The sequence below is a fragment of the Amyelois transitella genome, chromosome 30 (genome assembly GCF_032362555.1).
Source record: "Amyelois transitella isolate CPQ chromosome 30, ilAmyTran1.1, whole genome shotgun sequence".
Taxonomy (NCBI): domain Eukaryota; kingdom Metazoa; phylum Arthropoda; class Insecta; order Lepidoptera; family Pyralidae; genus Amyelois; species Amyelois transitella.
Genome location: NC_083533.1, coordinates 40,971 through 63,550, shown reverse-complemented (window position 1 = coordinate 63,550; position 22,580 = coordinate 40,971). Strand labels below are relative to the sequence as shown.

The 22,580-nt window shown below is 39.5% G+C and overlaps 1 protein-coding gene across 2 annotated transcripts; it reads right to left on the bottom strand.

The window, feature by feature from the left end:
• Positions 1 to 362: 362 nt before the first annotated feature.
• On the bottom strand, positions 363 to 22,580 carry LOC106136001 (putative fatty acyl-CoA reductase CG5065). Of its 2 annotated transcripts, none has more exons than XM_060953014.1 (14): positions 22,522 to 22,580; positions 14,018 to 14,165; positions 12,818 to 12,911; positions 9,360 to 9,526; positions 8,917 to 9,007; positions 8,380 to 8,525; positions 7,273 to 7,382; positions 6,653 to 6,724; positions 6,149 to 6,269; positions 4,921 to 5,043; positions 3,990 to 4,109; positions 3,328 to 3,479; positions 2,244 to 2,349; positions 363 to 1,788 (listed from the first exon to the last, which is right to left on the bottom strand). In XM_060953014.1, the coding sequence occupies exons 2-14, from the start codon at positions 14,152 to 14,154 to the stop codon at positions 1,656 to 1,658; spliced, it is 1,572 nt and encodes a 523-aa protein (XP_060808997.1). In that variant the 5' UTR covers positions 14,155 to 14,165; positions 22,522 to 22,580; the 3' UTR covers positions 363 to 1,655. The 2 variants fall into 2 exon arrangements, with proteins under 2 accessions (XP_060808997.1, XP_060808998.1); XM_060953015.1 differs by lacking the exon at positions 22,522 to 22,580 and adding an exon at positions 22,408 to 22,519.

Below are 22,580 nucleotides of genomic sequence, written 5' to 3'. Positions count from 1 at the left end.
GAAATACTCGTGGTAAATTTGAATTACAAAAAGAGATATAGATATCCTACTACTATTATAAAGGCGAAAGTTTGTATGGATGTATGGATGTTTGTTACTCTTTCACGCAAAAACTACTGAACCGATTACCATGAAATTTGGTATGTACGTAGCTGAAGACCGAGAATAACACATAGGCTACTTTTTATCCCAGAGTTCCCGCGGGATTGATAGGGTTTCCATGCGGACGAAGTCGCGGGCGGCCTCTAGTATTCAATAATATTCATATTACCTATCGTTTATTAAAAATTGGACAATTTGCAACCTGTTTAATTTGCACAAGTAATAAAATAAAAATAAAAGGGTTTTATAAGAATGCTTTATTCAGTATCACATTACAAAAATAACCTAGAAAGTTCATAAGGTTTCAACAATTCAATGATCACTTACAATAAACTACTTACACAGTTTTCTTATTCTACCTTAGTATCCCAACATACATCAACATTAAATAAAACATATAATTCATATACAATACTTCAACCAGAACTAGTTACCTACATCTAAAATATTGTCTAAATGAAATACATACTAGTAAATACGCATTTTTAATCAATAAATGCGCATCAAAGTTCATTTATACAATTGAAAATAACAAAAAGACTTTTTTGTAATTGACTTAGATTTTATTTCCTAAAATAAAGTAGAATAATTTTGATTACAGTCTACTCGTAATTATTGTACAGTGAAAATTAAGAAATTTACAATTATATTAATGAAATTGTAAATAACAATATGTAAGTTGAGCAATATCACTTACCATCGAATGAAGAAGGAAATTTAATAGAAAAGGGTTTTTTGAACTCATTTAATAATTAAAAGGTGGAAAGACTGAGTATGTATTGGAGTGGGGTGAATATAAATATAAAATACCATGGAGAAAGAAAAAGTGGACTCAATCGTACCGACAGTAATTATAAAATTATTAAAGAATATCATGGTGGTATTTCTGATGTGTTAAAAATAAAAGTTCTACTTCAAACTTATCAAATAAAACCTACACCGATGCAGTTTCGCTGAAGGAAATTCATTGAAAAATATCATCATATGAAGAAATTAATAATTTCAAACACATTGGTTTTAAAGATTGTTATTTCTAAATTATTTCATTTATTTACATATAAAACATTAAAATGACAATAACATATTTCTTACGTTACATATAAAACTTCAAAAATGTTTTTGCCGACAAATTAATAGGTAATATTTAAGAAGGGCCTTATACATAGTTAATTGACTTGCCGACAATTTCAATATTTTGTCTCGTCCCAGTTAATTTCTATGGTATTTAAGGAGTTAAATCTGGTCAATGAGTGCTGTCCTAGAATTTATTTTAATATCGACAAAATAGAAGTTGTTTCATCACCATATTCGTAGTCGCTAATAAATATTAAATGTGCCCTTCCTACGCTAGATGTCTCTACTTAGTTTACCCACTCTCCGCTAAATGGTGCTAAAGACTAGCGCCACCCAGTACTCCAATTTCCCGCTAGATAGCGTTAGTCTCTATCTAGTTCTATTCCCCGCTAGATGTCGCTAGTCACCACTTAATGGTCCTACTCTCCGCTAGATGTCGCTAGTCGCCATCTAGTTCACCCGCTGTCCGCTAGATGTCGCTAGGCGGCCAGCTCGGCGGGCGCGGGCTCGGGCGCGGCGGCGAGCAGCGAGCCGAGCCCGGTCGCGCGCAGCAGCCACGAGATCACGAAGTACCAGAATATGCAGCGCACGACCACGTCCACCCAGTACATCCTGGAAGGGAACGATCACATGCTGAATTGCTGAGCCAACATTCATACTTCAATATAAGTGCTGTGTGGTTCCCGGCAGTGCGGTTCCCGGCAGTGCTGTGTGGTTCCCGGCACCAATACAAAAAAGAATAGGACCACTCCATCTCTTTCTCATGGATGTCGTAAAAGGCGACTAAGGGATAGGCTTACAAACTTGGGATTCCTTTTTTAAGGCGATGGGCTAGCAACCTGTCACTATTTGAATTTCAATTCTATCATTAAGCCAAATAGCTGAACGTGGCCATTCAGTCTTTTCAAGACTTTTGGCGCTGTCTACCCCGCAAGGGATATAGACGTGACCATATGTATGTATATACTATAATATTTTCCTTCCACCTCCATATGTTTTATGAAAATTTCTGTGCCTACTGCAGTCACATTTAACACAATGATGTTGCGCATACGCATAATACTCACACTCTCATGTGCCTCCTGGCGGCGGGCAGCGTGTCGTCGGGTTCCTTCAGGATGTAGATGCGCGCGGCGTGGATACAGTCCTCGAAGTACTTCGAGATGTCCAAACCTGACACATTTGAATGAGATTCACATCATCAAAAAAGTTAAACAAGCTAAGCAAAAACCAACTTAAACAGTATGGTTCCGTGGTGGAATGGTATTATTTATGTATATTTTCGCGCAGTATGCGAAACTCCAGCAAGGCTTATATACTAACTCTAAACTTCAATTCCATCACATCCATAAAATTTAGCTTGATATATACAACTTTGGTAAAAGGTAGAATTTTTTTTATAACATATTAACATCTGTCACTCTCGCTGCTTATAAACTTGGAATTCTTCTTTTAGGCGATGGGCTAGCAACCTGTCACTATGTGAATATCTCACTATTTCAGTCTTTTCAGGACTTTTGGCTCTGTTTACACCGCAAGTGATATAGACGTGATGATATGTATGTAACATCTGCCATCTACTATCGGGATGAGACAATTCAGTGGTCTAAAACTAAGCTTGATCCATACGACATCAGGATGTCACGATTACTTTGGAAAAAGGTACACGTATAACAACACAGAGATCGAGCTATTAGTTGGAGAGCTAGTGAACCCTCCGAGTAACGGTCTTCCTGAAAGGCTAGAAATTTGTAGAGTGATGATTCATAGCACACCAAGGCCAAAAATCATGACCTGGCAGGCATCTGCCCTGCCCGTCATCAACACTTTTATTTCTTAAAATGTAATGTATATTGCCGTGTGGTTCCCGGCACCAATGAAAAAAGAATAGGACCACTCCATCTCTTTCCCATGGATGTCATAAAAGGCGACTAAGGGATAGGCTTACAAAATTGGGATTCTTTTTTTTTTAGGCGCTGGGCTACCAACCTGTCACTATTTGAATCTCAATTCTATCATAAAGCCAAATAGCTGAACGTGGCCATTCAGTGTTTTCAAGTCTGTTGGCTCTGTCTACCCCGCAAGGGATATAGACGTGACAATATGTATGTATGTATGTAATGTATATTTTATAGGCCATCCAGTCGGTACCTCCGGCGTCCACCTTGTAGTCGCGCTTCTCGCGCGCGTTCAGCTTGAGGCGCACGTTCTGCGCGATGTCCGACTTGAAGTCCCACTGGTTGTTGGTGTAGTACTCGAACACCTCGAACCCTTTGCTGATGCGCTGGTGGACGCGCACCAAGCTGCAAATATATAACAAATTTATTTATTTATATAATAGGGATGTGGACTATTTTTGGGCAAGTGTTTAAAACTATGCATAAGTACCAAATATAACCCAAACTATTTATTATATTTTTTTTATTTCAAGTTATTCCTTTAAAATAATTTATTTAAACTTCCATTTAAAATATCACGCCAAAACGCGGATACCTGTCAAACGGCCGCTGTGACGTCACGCGTTACAAAATATTGTCGAAGTTGTATGTAATGAATAGTTATTTCGTAGTTGTGTGATAATAATATGAATTCAAAGTTTTATAAATATTGTGCGGTGCCGCAGTGTGAAAGTACAACTATTAAAACACCTGAAAAACTGTTTATTCACGTTCCACGTACAAAAACGATGCGGAAAAAGTGGCTTCAATTAGCCCGTCGGGATCCGGCACTTGTATCTACACAAAGTAAAATGTATTTCGGTGAGGATCATTTTGATGTAAGTTTTATAAAATAACATAAGAATGTAAACTCACATGGGCTTGTACCCGAGACAGAAGAGCAAAGCGTCGATGATGACGGCGGGCACCCAGTGGAAGAAGAACGCGCAGATGTTGTGGTACAGCCGCGAGTGCTTCATGGACCCGCCCGGGTACCTGCGCGTGAAGACGTAGTTTGAAATTTATTCACTATATAAATAAGTTTCAGTATTTAAAAGGATATAAGATTACATACATATGTACATGCATATAATTACGTCTATATCACGGGGAAGAAAGAGACAACAGTCTTGAGATTCATATAAAGTGACAGGTTGCTAGCACGTCGCCTAAATAAAGAATCTTAAGTCTTTCCATTAGTCGCCTTTTACGACATTCATGGGAAAGAGATGGAATGGTCCTGTTCTTTTTCCTATTGGTGTCGGGAACCACACGGCATATAATATTAATGACAAGAATCTCACTCTCACGTCCGATGAAAATGCTGCAGTGTAGTTTGTTCCGCCGCTTCTTCTACACATGCGCTTTCGAAGCGGTAGTAATTACATTTATGTGATTTGACGTCAATAAGTGATACCTTGTATCCAATTTTGAAAATAAATGTATTCTATTCTATAATTTAATGTGCGTGCCGTGTGGTTCCAGGCACTAATACAAAAAGAATAGGACCACTCCATCTCTTTCCCATGGATTTCGTAAAAGGCGACTAAGGGATAGGCTTACAAACTTGGGATTCTTTTTTTACGCGATGGGCTAGCAACCTGTCACTATTTGGATCTCAATTCTATCACTAAGTCAAGTAGCTGAACGTGGCCGATCAGTCTTTTCAAGACTGTTGGCTCTGTCTACCCCACAAGGGATATAGACGTGACCATGTTTGTGTGTGTGTGTGTATTTAATGTTTTGGTCTGCGCGTTGTCTGTCAGTCAGTAACGAAGGAGTGTTACACATATAGATAATGACTGACCAGGCGACCCCGTTCAGAGGCATCCTGTTCATGATGATCTCGCGGCCCGCCTCGATCATCTCCGACCACGTCACCTTGATCTCCGCCGACGACGTGAAGTTCACGATGTTCGTCTTCTTGTCACTGTAACAATGATTATTTAATGTTTCTTGCTAATAATTTTGACGGCCTCTGTGGCGCAGTGTGCGCTTGTCTGTGACACCGGAGGTCCCGGGTTCGAATCCCGGCCAGGGCACGATGAGAAACGAACTTTCTCTGATGTTCTTGTTTGATTATCTATATAAGTATTTATTATAAAATATAGTACCGTTGAGTTAGTATCTCGTAACACAAGTCTCGAACTTACTTCGAGGGTATTTATAAAAAAAAATATAATAAAATAGAGCGTCGGTGGTCAAAAGATTGCAGTTAGCGATACACGTGCCACAAGTTCAAATCTCATCTTGGCTATAAAACATTTTTGACGGCCTCTGTGGCGCAGCGGTAGTGTGCTTGTCTGTGACATCGGGGGTCCCGGGTTCAAATCCCGGCCAGGGCATGATGAGAAACGAACTTTCTCCGATTGGCCTGGGTCTTGGATGTTTATCTATATAAGTATTTATAATAAAATATAGTATCGTTGAGTTAGTATCTCGTAACACAAGTCTCGAACTTACTTCGAGGCTAACTCAATCAGTGTAATTTGTCCCGTATATATTTATATTTATTTATTTACATTTTCCTGAGTAACGAGGTAACCGATGCTGAACGATGAGTGAAAAATCGTATAACTGGATGTGAGACCATGATCTCAACGATTCCTTTCCTTGTTAAAGTTGCGGAGGTCAGGCAGAGTCGCTTCTTGTCTCTGACTTATTAACACCCGGGCTCCTCTCCAGATAAGTGAGGATGTAATCAGGACTCACACGAGAAGGAAGAATTTTGCAAAATTAATGTTTTTACGATGAAGGAAGCCGTAAGGAAACTTGAACGTTGAGCTAACTGAATTCGCTGGTTATCAGACACGAACATCAAGGAGTCGCACTGTGTATTTTCCTGACTCTCTCACTCCTGAATCATAACCGTAACCCCGGGACAAATTGGCAAATGGACAAAATCCCAAATGCCAATAGAATTATATTTTAAAATACAACAGATTCCGATGAAAAAAGGTTGGTAACACTTGCTTGAAGAAAACACAATTTTGGGGATAGGCAGAGCCCTGAAACAGACGGTAGACAGAACTCACCCCTCCACGCAGTAGTGCCACACGAGGATCATGATCCCATTGATGAAGACGTCCACGGGCAGGTAGTCCGCGTAGCTGTTGCTCTTGCAGTACATCGTCCTGATGACTCCTTTGCCGGCACCTGCAGACGAACAAATTATTATTTGCTTCGAATTTCTTAGAGGCTTCATCTATACTAATATTATACAGATGAAGAGTTCGTTTGTTTGTTTGTACGCGCTAATCTTAGGAACTACTGATTCGAATTGAATTCTTTTTGCGTTGAATAGACCATTTATTGGGGAAGGCTTAAGGCTATATAACATCACATTGCAACTATAAGGAGAAAAGAAATAATGGAAAATGTGAAAAAAATAAAGGGAAAATTATTCATCCTTGAGGGCTTCAATGATGCCCAAAATAACTATTCCGCGCGAAGTTGCGGGCACAGCTAGTTCTAGATTAAATCTGTGGTGTGTATATTACACACGAAAATTAGGATATAGTCAAGAAGAAACAATTTACCAATAAGTAGTCCTGTGGGTCCATTGATGTTGTCCGTCCAGCCGGGGAGCGGCTCCTGCCAGATCGGGATAACTGGGAACAGCACACGTCATGTATTGAAGAAAGAAAGGAAGATATTATTTATTACAGCATAAAATACGAGTAAATATAACTTGACTTTTAAATGCTGCCGAAAAGGTTCCACTCAGCTTTATGTCGTGACATGGTCATGACGCTGGTTTTCATACATACATACATACATATGATCACGTCTATATCCCTTGCGGGGTAGACAGAGCCAACAGTCTTGAAAAGACTGAATGGCCACGTTCAGCTATTTGGCTTAATGATAGAACCGAGATTCAAATAGTGACAGGTTGCTAGCCCATCGCCTAAAAGAGGAATCCTAAGTTTATAAGCCTATCCCTTAGTCGCCTTTTACGACATCCATGGGAAAGAGATGGAGTGGTCCTATTCTTTTTTGTAATAGTGCCGGGAACCACACGGTAAGGGGCTGCTGGCAAGCTGGTTTTCAGGGGAAAATTAAAAAGTGTACGCTTAGTGGCCTATCAGTTTTTCAAGTCTACTGGCTCTGTCAACCCCACAAGGGATATAGACGTGATTATATGAATGAAGGTTACCGATGGAGGGCCTGAGCACGGCGGCGGGCACGGAGGACATGGCCTCCACCACCAGCGCCTCGCCCAGCGCCTTCGTGAACGCGTACGAGTTCGGGAAGTTGTGCAGCAGCCTGGAATCATCACCAGCAGTTAAATTATCATCAGTTAGACCATCATCAGCTAGATCATCATTAGCTAAATCATCAGCAGCTAGATCATCATCAGCTAGATCATCATCAGCTAGTTCATTATCAGCTAGACCAAAATCAGTTAGATAATCACCAACAGTCAGTCAGTCTTCTGAAAGCCCTATTGGTTGAATAATAATTTCACGATTCGAAAAGAAGGAGTTTTCTTCAACTTTAATCAGCTCTGTAGTGTATTAGATAAAGTTATATAATCACAACGTCACATTTTGATTACATTGTAAATTGTAACCATTTGCTTGGGTCTTTCCTTTCGAATACTCCTGCTAATACTGATTCCAATTCAACTATAGCCTTATCTAAAATCTCATTTCCAACTCGTATTATAAATGCGGACGAATATTTGTTTGCATGTTATATTTTTACGAGGTACTAAACCGATCTTTTCGAAATTTTGCATATATATATAATTAAGAGTCTAGAAAAGGACATAGGGTACATTTCATTCCAGTAAAAGCTAAAGTTCCCGTGGGATTTGCGAAAACCCTGTATTCTTTTGTAGGTGGCGCTAATAAATCATCTAAATTCGCGTGTATTGATGGCGATGAATTAGCGCGGGGGAAACTGTGGGATAAAGCTAGTAGCATATAAAAAGATTTTATAACATAACTGGGAGTGTCCCACCTCGGCCATGTACCAATGACTATTTTCGAAGCACATGCTCTTACGGTGAAGAAAACATCGTCAAAATACCTGCACATTCATGCAACTGTATGTGTAACCACGATCGATCCAATACGGGTTAGGTTCCCCTGCAAAGGTTGCGGAGGTCAGACGGGAGTCACTAAGTGTAAAAACGTGACTCACCCAGTGTAAAAACCTGACTCACCCAAGCCAGGATCCATGTTGGTGAAACCCCGGGCTCCTCTCCAGAGTGGTGAGAACGCAACCGGCACTAAAGCCGGGAGGGAGAAGAACATACTTGGGAGTGAGCGTGTTGATGGTGTCGTCGTCCATCCACTCGATGGCCTCTATGATCTGGTGCGGGTCGGCGGGCGGCGGGTACGGCTTCTCCTCCAGCAGCGTCTCGTGCAGGTGGCAGTACGCCGTCGAGATGTGCACGAACAGCTGCGAACGCGCGACACGGTTGTGAGTGCAACGTTCCATTTCATTATGAATTATTAATACAATGCGAGTGCTGTGTGGTTCCCGGTTCACTAATAGAAAAAAGAATAGGACCACTCCATCCATTTTTCCATGAATTTCAAAAAAGGCGGCTAAGAGAGAGCCTTATAAAACTTGGGATTCTTCTTTTAGGCGATAGACTAGCAACCTGTCACTATTTGGATCTCAAATTAAAAAAAATTATTTGCATAATATGAGTACAACAAGGTCTAAACTTCCAAGACCCAGGTCAATCTGAAACAGTTATTTTCTCATCATGCCCAGGCCGGGATGGTGTCACAGTCAAACGTACTACCGCTGCGCCACAGAGGCCGTCAAATTAAATCTATATTACCTGCAACTTCTTGCACTGCTTCGCCAGCTCCAGCATCAGCTTCACCCCCCGCACGTTCATCAGGACTGCCTTCTTCAGCTCCTCGTCGAACCTGGAAATTATTATTTCTTCCTGAGTAGAAGTAGAGAAACATAAATTACAGAATTTTCTTTACATAAACGACAGTGATCTAGTAAGAGAAGGCGTAGAGGTTGTTTTAATTGTTTGACCCTTGAAATGCCTTCTATTACTTCTTCCAGTGTCATCATCAGAGCATAAATAATTTGAATGTGTAGTTGGGATTCTTCTTTTAGGCGATGGGCTAGCAACCTGTCACTATTTGTATTTCCATTCCATTATGAAGCCATGCAGCTGAACCTGGCCTTTCGAACTTTTCAAGACTGTTGGCTCTGTTTACCCCGCAAGAGATAAACGTGATAACATGTTGGTGTGTATGTATGTACCTGATGGTAGCCGCGGCGTGGATGATGATCTCCACACTGTCGGCGATCCTGCCGCGGTCTTCCTGGCTCAGCCCGAGGCCCTTCTCCATGACGTCGCCCGACGCGATGGACACCTTGGCCAGGAGCGCGTCCACGCCGCCTCGTAAATCACGAACTTTCTCGAACAGCTGGGAAAAATGGGAATTTTTGTTTGATTTTGTAAGGAGCTTTCTGTCGAGAGTTTGAATGAAAGTAGATTGACTTAGGAAATATGCTCAGAGTGTGAATGGGACTGTTGGAATGGGAAGGCCTAGACGAACATACCTTGATCGAATCGAAGACGTTCTGGCAAAAGGTATGGTCAAGAGTCATCATAAAATAGTGTGGTTCCCGCCACTCAAGAAAAAATATATATACCTAAAACATACATACATATAATCACGTCTGTATCCCCTGCGGGGTAGACAGAGCCAACATTCTTGAAAAGACTGAAACTCCACGTTCAGCTGTTTGGCTTAACGATAGCATTGAAATTTAAATAGTGACAGATTGCCAGCCCATCGCCAAAAAGAAGAATCCCAAGTTTATTAGCCTATCCCTTATTCGTCTTTTACGACATCCATAGGAAAGAGATAGAGTTGTCCTATTCTTTTTTAAATTGGTGCCTGGAACCACACGTCACAAAATATATACGGGACAAATGACACTGATTGAGTTAGCCTCGAAGTAAGCCAAAAGTAACCGAAATATATTGCTGTTACTCATTGCATCAACTTAGTTTAAGATCACTTTATTGCAGGTTCCGACCAAGTTCCTTTACTGCAAATCCGTTGCGCAAGAGAGCCTTCCAGCTGCATTGTGACAGAGTTGCATCGCGTCCTGCATTCAACGGTGCATACAACTTTTTCGCTTTACGATCGATTGCGCTCAAATTGTACCTACTTAGTAACGTTCACTCGGTGATCTGTTTTGAAACATTGGGCATTGTAACCTTTAAAGTTACAAAATATAAGTGCCGTGTGGTTCCCGGCACCAATACAAAAAAGAATTGGACAACTCCATCTCTTTCCCATGGATGTTGTAAAAGGCGACTAAGGGATAGCCTTACAAACTTGGGATTCTTTTCTAGGCGTTGGGCTAGCAACCTGTCACTACTTGAATCTCAGTTCTATCATTAAGCCAAATAGCTGAAAGTGGCCATTCAGTCTTTTCAAGACTGTTGGCTCTGTCTACCCCGCAATTATACGGGACAAATTACACAGATTCGAACCAGAGACCTCCCGTGTCACAGACAAGCTTGTTACCGCTGCGCCACAGTGGCCGTCAAAGTGGCTTTTGCTTTTTATAAATCGGTTCATATACTAAATGAAATTAAATACGATGACGTAGACTCGTGATGACAGCTGATGATGTTTCCTCACGCTTGCGTCACGCGGCACACATCCCTGACCCCGTTTGTGAGGTCAAAGTCAGCCGGATTGCAAACCGATTGTTGGGAGATCTTCAAATACCCCAATCCGGTAACTTCACATAAAGGACAAGTTTCTCATAATAAGGTCACGGACGGAAGTCAGTTCTCAAAGGCCTCTTAAGAATAGGACCACTGCCTCTCTTTCCCATGGATGTCGTAAAAGGCGACGGGATACGAGCAGGCTAATAAACTTGAAATTCTTCTTTAGGCGTTGGGTTATTGCAACGTGTCACTATTAGAATCTCAAGTCCATCATTAGGCCATTCAGTTTTTTTCAAGACTATTGGCTTTGTCTACCCCGCAAGGGATAAAAAGGTATTTGTTTATTGCACGGACCCCAGTCTATTCTGTATTATTTCCACGCGATTTGAACCCACGACCTAACAAGTAAAGCACGAAGTCCAACAAACCACAGAGGCGGGTAATTATGAGTGAAGAAATGGCGTTTACTTCATCAGAGCTGCAAGGACGGGTTGCCCAATACGTACTGTATTGGTACGATTAAGGACACGATCTGCCACAGAGCAGTGAACGTTCAGGCGTGTTCTGCACTCTGTGAGTGTATTATGCACAATATTGCATCACAAGGGAATAAGTTGTACGATCATCTCGTGCAACCTGCTATGCTGGTCTGCAAAAACCTTGTAGATTGTAGAAGTCAATCAAGGGAAGTTAATAATAATAAAGTTAGAATTCTTTTTTAGTTAATGGGTTAGCAAGCTGACACTATTTGAATCTAAATTGTGCCTGTGGCGACATCTATACCCCACAAGTATACCACACGAAAAATAACATCAGTCAAAAACATTGAAAAGTCTAAATCACGCAAGCAAAGATTTCACGGATTGGAGCATATATACAACCTCCGACACAACATCGTCTGTCGCGCGGTTCCCCAGGCGTCACTCCAGCCTGGCGGAAGATCTTCCCTTTGGTGGCGGTCGAGCTTATAATCATCGCTCCGCCAACAGCATTTTGTATTTTCAAGACTGTTGGCTCTGTCTACGTCCGTACGAGATATAGACATTAGGTATATTATTTACATTAACTCTTAATTTAATTTAATCTGGAAGTTGTGTAGTTGGATATGGATTAAGGACGTTACAACAGAGCATGGAACGCTGCTCAGGCGTGCTAGACTCTGTGCGACAGATATATCTCGCCAGGCGGTTGCCTCACGACTGCTTTCTAACAAGTATCTCGTTGAGGACCTGCTGAGGGGAGCTCTACTCCATCTTGGGCAATAGCCGTGCAATGAATATCATTAACTGTGATCTATCATTTGGTTTGTTACTATAAATCTGCAAAATTGATGTTTGTTATTATAAGACAATACGTTTGAGGTTTATTAGTATCAATAAGTTGATATTTTATTGTTTAGTATAATTTGATATGGATATTGATGAAAACTCTTTTTGTCTTTAGTACAAATATTATCCGTAATTAAAATTCATGTTTTTAAGTTGAAAGTGCAGTTTCAATTCATCAAGAGTTAATTTAACTATTGTTCAACAAGTGCTTGAACACTTATTATGTACACAAGCCAATGCCTTTCTTTACATTTTCGTTTCGTGGACCTACTAAAAGAAGTTTCTCATTCAGGAGATTGCGTGTGTGTTTAACGTTCTTCCTAAATGGTATTTAATTATGACTATCTAGTTTATAATGCTGTATTACTTTGACCAAATTTTATCAAAATCTAGCGAAAAGATTATTTCTATTTTATTTATTTATTAAGGTACATACCTACAGACAGATTGCAAAATTGCATTATCATCCTTAGGAAATGTATATCTAAAAGCAATAAAACACGTAGTGGAAAGAGGTAGTCTCTGCCTACCCCTCCGGGAAAGAGGCGTGATTTTATGTATGTATGTATGTATAAAATACGTTTGATTATCTACGCTTACAGAACACAAGTTTAAACACTCCGAAATTTGTATATGTTAGTTATTTGCACCTACAAAGTTAATACATAGATAGGAATTATTATATAGTAGTGTCTCACCGGCCCGTTGAAGATCTCCTCCAGCCTCTGTCGCGGAGTCTTCCCCTTCTTGGGCCGTACCAGCAGGATTATCTCGTGGAGGTTTGGGCATTTTCTGAAAAAAATAAACATACAATATATATAGCGCTACCCACGCTCGATCTCTTCGCTCTTCTGATAACCTTCTTATTGCCACACCTGTTCACCCTTGGATTCATGACGCACTCATTCCAAGTGCAAGCTTCCCACTGAAGAATCGGTACGTAACGAGAGAATTCGTTTCGTGCCGAATAGATTCGGGAAAAAACTTGAATAATACACAAACTTCTCATAACAACATATAATATCCTGTAATATCTTAAATCAAACAACATATAATATCTGTAATAAAATTCTCGTGTCACAATGTTCGTTCCCGTACTCCGATTCTCATGAAATTTTGTGAGCATATTGAGTAGGTTTGAGAATCGGCCGGAATATATTTTTCATACCCCTTAGTGATAAGGGTTGTCCACCCTTTTTAAGTTAAAGAAAATAATTTTTAAGTTAAAAAAAGGATATTTTTTGGGCAAAACAACGTTTCCCGGGACAGCTAGTATATATATGTAAATACGAACAGTAGTTTTTTTTTTTTTTTTTTTTTTTTTTTTTTTTTTTTTTTTTTTTTTTTTTTTCTTTGGGACAAATTACACAGATTGAGCTGACTTGTGTTACGAGATACTAACTCAACGATACTATATTTTATTTATATATAATATATACATACATACATACATACATACATATGATCACGTCTATATCCCTAGCGGGGTAGACAGAGCCACCAGTCTTGAAAAGACTGATAGGCCACGTTCAGCTGTTTGGCTTAGTGATAGAATTGAGATTCAAATAGTGACAGGTTGCTAGCCCATCGCCTAAAAGAGGAATCCCAAGTTTATAAGCCTATCCCTTAGTCGCCTTTTACGACATCCGTGTGAAAGAGATGGAGTGGTCCTATTCTTTTTTGTAATGGTGCCGGGAACCACACGGCACTATATATAATATATATATAAATAAAACTAAAATAGACAAGAAGGTGGCGCGGTGACAGCTCGACACTGATACAACAATGCTCTTTACATATAACAATAATACATCAAATTAAAAAAACATAAATATACAGGCACAAAAATAATATAAAATAGAAATTACACAATTGTATAAAATCTTTGCTAAGGCTACCTGAGCAGCTTCTCCACCAGCACCTTGCCCATGAACCCCGTGCCGCCCGTGACGAGCACGGTCTTGTCCGCGAAGCTGCCGGCGATGCGGTCCGGCATGGCGTCCAGGTCCGCCTCGGAGTGACCCTCGGATGACATCTCGAAGGCCTCTGCAAATAAAAATATATTATTACACTCCTATTGACCACTGGACTACAGGCACCAATATAAACATGAATAGGGCCTCTCCATCTCATTGTCTCATGGATGTCGTAAAAGGCGACTAAGGGATAGACTTTTAACTTGGGATTTGTTTAAGGCGATGGGCTAGCAACCTGTTACAATTTTAATCTCAATTCTATCATAAGCCAAACAGCTGAACGTGGCTTAAAACGTGTCTTTCAAGACTACTGGCTCTGTGAACCCCGTAAGGGATATAGACGTGATTATATGAATTTATAACGCCAATCTCGGGAACTACTGGTTCGAATTTCAAAAATTCTTTTTGCGTTGAATAGACCATTTATCGAGGAAGGCTTTAGGCTATATAACATCACGCTGCAACTATAAGGAGCGAAGAAATAATGAAAAATGTGAAAGAAGCGGGGGAATTATTCATACTTGAGGGCTTCAATGATGCCCAAAATAACTATTCCACGCGGTCGAAGTCGCGGGCACAGCTAGTATATGTATTTACACCAGGACTGACCGCGTTCATTCCTCTTCAGAGTTACGTAAAGTAAAAGTGGCGGGCAGTAGGGCAAGGCCGGGGCGTTGAACCGACTCTGAGCGTGGAGACCACGCGATTTCCCACCTTCAGCCTACCAGATTAAGTGTATTGTTGTTTGCAGATATAGTTCCGTAATTTTTTTACTGCCGAAATGCGTAAAAACCTGTCAAGGTCGCCGTGTGCTCATGAAATTTAGGCGTTTAACTCAAAATTAAAACACATGTACTCGAATGTATATTTGCAATCAACACAGCCCTAACATCTATAGGGTTTTATTGTTTTTGTACAATGAAAATTATAAAACCCTATATAAACCCGTATACCCTAACAATAAACCCGTGCCGTGTGGTTCTCGGAACCAATACAAAAAATAATATGATCACATCATCTCTTTCCCATGGATGTCGTAAAAGGCGACTAAGGGATAGGCTTACAAACTTGGGATTGTATTTTTAGGCCATGGGCTAGCAACCTGTCACTATTAGTATCTCAATTCTATCATTAAGCCAAATAGCTGAACGTGGCCGATCAGTCTTTCCAAGGCTGTTGGCTATGTCTGCCCCGCAAGGGACATAGACGTGACCATATGTGCGTATATACCTATATATGTGTACAATGAAAATCGAAATGTAATTTCCATAGTGAAGTCACATAACTATTATTATAACGTCATCATCATCACGGCGTGAACAAAGCCAATAAATACACGAGTCGCTGGCACAGAGGTAGGTACTATGTTTTTCTTCGCTACGAAACCACAAACGATATATATGTAAGTAATGTATCCCGCGTAGGGTAGACAGAGTTCACAATTATGAAAAGACTCGAAGGCCAGATTCAGCTGTGTGACTTAATGATGGAATTGAGATTCATATTTAAAGCGACAGGTTGCTAGCTCATCTCCTAAAAGAAGAATCCCAAGTTAATACGCCTTTCCCTTAGTCGTTTTGTACGACATGCATTGTAAAACTGAAGTGGTCCTTTTCTAACATGACATACATTAAACCACGCCTCTTTCCCGGAGGGATAGGCAGAGAATACCTAATTGCACTTGCCACGATCCCTGCATATACATATCTTTCGCTTCATCCACATTCATAACTCTCTTCATGCAAGCTCGGCGGTTTCGGGAACAATGAAAATAAAAATGTTTACATCATAAAACTCTAACTGGTTTTAAACATTCGCGTTGCATTACACTATTTATGAATAATACAGGCATTAAACGCGCACGTAACGTACCTTTACATCCTACTAATATTATAAATGCGAAAGTTTGTGAGTATGTCAGGATGTCAGTATGGATGTTTGTTACTCTTGCACGCAAAAACTACTGAATCGATTACGATGAAATTTGGTATGTAGGTAGCTGAAGACCCAGAATAACATATAGGCTACTTTTTATCCCGGAGTTCCCGCGGGATTGATAGTGTTTCCATGCGGACGAAGTCGCCGGCGGCCTCTAGTAATTCTTTAAAGCTTTTCGGTTACGGAGTAACTGGTAGACAGACAGCGTTGTGTTTAAAAAATTTAACATGTAAGTTACTTATATGTATATAATATAGTCTAGGGGTGCATTAAGAGAGGATTTTCCCAAATTCGAGCGGGAACGACAATAGCCGAAATGTTTTCGATAAACGCAGGCTAAGCCGCGTCCGCGGGCGCTTGTAAATGAATAAAGTTCTCAAAGGACTTTAGTTCCGTGCTTACATAAAATTAAAAAAAAAACTGATGGTATTACATCACTAGATTTCTAATGTCAAATCTCCGTAATGGCTTGCAAAACTGTGTGTTTGTCTGGTCGCTTCTGTTTGCTGAATTTCACTTACGCTCGTGATATTACTACATACATATCGCATTGCGCATGATGTGTACTTAAGTCATGTAGTTACACACTTACTGAGAGTCCCAATTTCATGAGCATTTCCCAATAAATCACATACCTTTTCCCCCTTAGGCAGAGACTTCGTCTCTCCAATTATCATGATCTCTGCTTACTTCTTTCGCTTCATTCACAATTGCCATTCTCTTAATGCGGGCTGCTTAAGACGTCCTCCAAATAAAGTTCCCATCCACGCTTTCTTTATAAGCAAATATACGCTTAATCAAACCTGCTTTCATTCATCCTCCACTCTTGACCAAAATATCTAAATACTTCAATTTCTAATTCAACTTCTGTAAAAGCTAATTATTTTTGCATCAATCCATCCAATGCCCCACATAACCACCGGAGCAGCACTAACAAAAAAGTTCCTAGTTAAGTAATATAAAAATACAAATTACGACAATTACAAAAGACAAAAAGAAATCCGACGTTACGTTGCAATTGTTTTTTATTTAGGTCTTAATTATTTTTGCTACTGCGGTGTAATCGTGTTCTTCTAGTGTTTTCCCTCACTGTTAAAACATTTCAGTCAAAGAAATTGAACAAAATTAGGAAAGATTCGTACTGAAGCGACATCACTAAAGTCACGCACCGTCCGTCAATCACAGCTAGGATTGTGACGCGCTCCGCATCGAAGTATCTAAATCGCGCAAGCAAAGATTTCACGGAATGGAGCATTGATTCAACTTCCGAGTCAAAATCGTCTGTCGTACGGTTCCCCAGGCATCACACCAGCCTGCAGGAAGATCTTCCCTTTGTGGCGGTCGAGCCGAATCATCGCTCCCGCTACAGTTAGGTACTATGCCCGCAGTAGGATGATTTTTTTAGCCAGGTACCTAACTCAGGTCTATATCCCTTGCGGGGTAGACGGAGCAGTCTTGAAAAGACTGATTGGCCACGATCAGTTATTCGGCTTAATGGTAGAATTGTGATTCAAACAGGGACAGATTGCTAGCCAATCGCCTGAAAGAAGAAAAAGTTCATAAGCCTATCCCTAAGTCGCCTTTTACGACATCCATTGAAAAGAGATGGAGTATTTCTATTCTTTTTTAGAAAACCTACAAAAAATAACGAATATGTATCATAGAATAATATAACAAACATTTAAGTTACCTTCCGTGCCGATCAAGTACATAATTAAGTCTAAGTTGGCTCTGTCTACTCCGAATGGGATAAAGTCGTAATTATATATATATGTATGTATGTGTGTGTCTAACTGGAAAATTTCGTCTATAGCCTAGTCATTATGATACTCATAGTACATCTTAATAATAGTCAGGAACGAAGCGAAACTATTGTGTGCTAATGAGATTACGTTTGTTGTCCTCGTGTTATTGACTCCGCGGCGGCGACAACTCTTTTAAATCATCATGACGTCAGCCATGGTGGATTACAGGCTGGCGTTTGACATTTTAATGAATAGATTTATTTATTATTTCATTCAAAGTTTAGCACCAGTTCAAAGGTCAGTGCCGCTGTAGACTTCGCAGAAAACCTCAAAAGGTGTAAAATTGTGATGTGAAAGAAGATACAGTGATAGGAACAGAAAAGTGAATTCATGCAGAGACTACAAATTTCCACTTGCCGCGATCTCTGCATACATCTTTCGCTTTATCCAAATTAAGTAAATCAGTTAGTATGTCATTAGCCCATCTCCTACAAGAAGAATCGAAAATTAGATTTGAGCGAAAGACAGAAACAGTAAACTTACACATACATATAAATAATCACATTTATTTTCCTTGCGGGATAGACAGAGCCAACAGTCTTGAAAAGATCAATAGGCCACGTTCAACTTTTTGGCTTGATGCTAGAATTGAGATTCGAATAGTGACAGGTTGTAAGCCTATCCCTTAAACTTACACGTTTGTACATACATTGTACACGTGTATACATTATGTGTGTAAATGAAAATATTTTTCTGAAAACAGAGTCAAGAGGTGAGAATAACATCGGAAAATGGATTCGCGTTGTATAATCAAGGTTTGCTATGAGTAATGGCCCGGCGTCAACAATCATCATTACGACGACAACATCATCCTCCTGACGCTGACAGTATTGTTTGCTGGGTGTTGCCCGCGACTTTGTTTGCCGCAAAATGACCTGGGCCGTGTGGTAACCGACACTTACATGAACGTGATTACATGATATTACAATGTAAAAAAGTTAAGACTTTTAGTGTAAAACAAAAGACATCAACGCGTCTGTTTTGATAAGAATAAGTAATACATACAAATTATTAGATAGACGGATTATTTATTTACTTGATTTGCTACACACAGTTTAAAATGTTCATATGAAATAACAAATGTATAAGGGTGTGAGTTGCAGCAATACAAAAAGGTCATAACTCAACGAAACTCAAACATCTGAATCTGGAACGTGTTGGCTCTGTCTACCCCGCAAGGCATATGGACATGATTGTATGAATGAAAATACCTATACATCTATAGTTTTTCTGCAATAGCAAAGGTACGTTGCTAAGTTGGTACAAAAATATTCCTCACATTGTTACTTAACATTTTCATTTAATTCTGACCAGTACAAGGAAAATCCCCGCCCGCGCAAACACTGATAACATCATCATGATTATACTTGACGTGGCTACAATGAAACTAAATGAATTTCATTACATAGTCATGCAAAAACGAGCGAAATTTTCTGATTTTAGAAATTGGGTAAGTTTCCCCTAAAAAGATCAGATGGGAGTCGCTTCGTGCAAATCCCTGACCCACCCTATCCAGGATTATGATAGTACCCAGGGACTCCTCCCATGGGGGAGACGTACCCCGGCAATAACCAATCTTAATGGTAAAGGAATATAGACGTGATTATATGTATATATGTAATCTATCAATACAAAGCTTTACTACTGAACAGATTTAGCTAAAACTTTGCAGTCAGAACGCAAGAATATAAAAAGCGTTGCCGGCCTATTGATAATTTTACTATCGATAGTTGACTTCGGAAATCATTTACAATGTCGATAGGCCTATCGATAAATATAACTTTTTTTTTTTAAATTAACAGGAGTATGTTAATCCTATTTAAATCGCAATTCTATCATTAAGCCAAACAGCTATTGGTCTATTGGTCTTTTTGAGATTGTTGTCTCTGTATACCTCGCAAGGGATATAGACGTGATTATATGTATGTGAATCCTCTTGTTAAACTTAGTGGTTACATAAATGTTATAACATTACAAAAGAAATAGTATACTACACAGCCTTAAATATGTTTGTTACAAACATGCACGTGACGACCACAATTTCATTATAATTAAGGAACGAGTCACGGCCTGAGATTCGCAGATTACCCCATGACATGTAGAATACAAAATACAAAACATCACTAAAATCTATTTTCTGTAAATATGAATAATCCCTATACATACATATGGTCACGTCTATGTCCCTTGCGGGGTAGACAGTGCCAACAGTGAAAAGACCGAATGGCCACGTTCAGCTATTTGGCTTAATGATAAAATTGAGATTCAAATAGTGACAGGTTGCTAGCCCATCGCCTAAAAGAAGAATCCCAAGTTTATAAGCCAATCCCTTAGTCGCCTTTTACGACATCCATGGGAACGAGATGGAGTAGTCCTATTCTTTTTTTCTATTTACAACAATATTATACAATACAATCATATATAAAACTAATCGGTTACTGTGACTGGCAGACAACGCGCAGCTCAAACCGCTGGTTGTAGAGACTTGAAAACATGTGGTTCCAAAAGAGGATTCCCCGAAAAACCAACGCTCTCTGGTTTATTATAATTATTTTTTAGATTTGTAAATGTGGATGTACTAATAAAAATGTGTAAGAATCATGGCAAGTTGAAAGATGTAGTCTCTGCCTACCTCTCCGCGAAAGAGGCGTGATTATGTTTATGTTAAAAACCGAGGATGTTTGTGTTAGAGCAAGCAAAGTCGGATGCGGACATCTTCCTTTGTTTGTTTAAGTTCAAGGTCTGATTTCGTCCAAAGATAATAATACATTATTTCTGTGTTTTGAGAACAACTTGTATCTTTCTAAACATAGCTTTGAAATATGTAGATTTTTTGTTTATACATACTTACATACATATAGTTACGTCTATATCCCTTGCGGGGTAGACAGAGCCAACAGTCTTGAACAGACTGATAGGTCACGTTCAGCTGTTTGGCTTAATGATAGAATTGAGATTCAAATGATGACAGGTTGCTAGCCCATTGCCTAAAATAAGAATCCCAAGTTTATAAACCTATCCCTTATAACGAAGTTATTATTAGTATGAAAAACGAGATATAAGAGGGCCACCCGCAGTCTGCGTAGCACGGTTACCCTACGACTAAGACTACCGACATCCAACACCAATTTTTACTTCCACTCTTTTACCGTACAAGCTGTCCGTCTATGGAATGCTCTCCCTGTCGATATCGGGAAAGCCCAGACTATTGATAGTTTCAAAATAGATAGAATAAGATAGTTTCATAATTCCGCCTTTATACCATCTCTATCTGTTTTATATGTCTTACTCTTATGGTGCAATAAAGAGTTTTATCAATCTATCTATAAGTATACAGTCGTAAAAGGCAACTACGAATTAGGCTTTATAACCTTAGGATTCTTCATTAAGGCGATAGGCTGGCAACCTGTCGGCAAGCTCGTCGGCTTCGGGTACTCTTGACAGGTCATATTAAGATGATGAACACGTGCCCTTGTCATATTTCCGCGAGGAAATTGTTGATTTCGTAATAATGAGAGCTTAGCCTGCGGCATTCAGCCGCCGCAGACTGTCGTGCGGTTATACTGCGCTACCTTAATTCTTCCTCAAATGAGGTGAAGCGAAAATGTATATGCTATATCTGTATACTTGCAAACATACATATAGTCACGTTTAATCCCTTGCGGGGTAAACAGAGCCGACGGTCTTGAAAAGACTGAAAGGCCACGTTCAGCTGTATGGTTAAATGTTGGAATTGAGAATCAAATAGTGACAGGTTGCTAGCCCTCGTCTACATATATCTTCACGACATTTAATTCGTTCATTCAGATAATTTCGGTGTGTGAAATTTGTACACATGCTTTTAGGCTTTCTTATAAAGTGGCATTCTTATATAATTTTAAAACAATCTACAGCCGGAACAACTGGCTGGAAACTGAAATTATAGAGCGTAGAGTAACACTGACAGAAAATTTTTGAAATTTTCATGAGAAGAAGAATTATCGCGAGTTTTCATTTTACGCGAGCGGTCGTAATGCAGCATTTCATACCTCTAGATATACGTTGAGACTCCTGATCCGCGCTCGCATTCACAGTTTGGCAATGTTTGACGAAACTGTTAATTTTCTGTTAAGTAATGTTTATATTACTAGAGATGGCGGGCTCTCGGCCCTGACGGCGGCGGGTTAAGCAACCCGCCGCGGGCCGGCCGCGGGATGGGCGGCCGCTTTTTGGGCAATTCATTATTTACTTGGCAACATTGTTTATTACTTACGGTATCATGGTAAAGTAAATTTAAAACTGTTTTCAAAAAGGATTCAAATTATGTAATTTATAAGTAGCGCAGATATATTTCAGAAACAGTGTAAAAAATTTACTTGTTGATAATTTTTTATTAATTTTTTGTTTCTTGTTTATAACGTTTACTCAAATCACCTAAAAGTTTAGTTTGTTTAGCCAATTACCTATTTTTAGGTAAAAATTATATATTAACTCTATGTTTAAAATGAAAGATTAAGTTGACGAAATCGTTAAAATAATTAAACCTTAAATTAAATAAATATTTAAAAAACTATAGCTACATCACCTTACCGTAAACTCCAAAAAAAATCGCAGTCACAACCAAACGAACACACAAATTAACGTTACCACAGGTAACACAGACTGTCAACTTCTTAAAATCTTCTTAAACTATAGGAAACTTACCGAAAACTTTATTCAAAGAAACACGACCTTTTGCAGAGGTCCCCGTCCACTAACTGAAT

Coding starts and splice junctions, on each gene's coding strand:
- LOC106136001 (XM_060953014.1), bottom strand. CDS start 14,154: ATGTCATCCGAGGGTCACTCCGAGGCGGACCTGGACGCCATGCCGGAC. Junction 12,912..14,017: donor CTGGTGGAGAAGCTGCTCAG/GTAGCCTTAGCA, acceptor TATTTTTTTCAG/AAAATGCCCAAACCTCCACG. Junction 8,526..8,916: donor AGCAGTGCAAGAAGTTGCAG/GTAATATAGATT, acceptor GCGCGTTCGCAG/CTGTTCGTGCACATCTCGAC.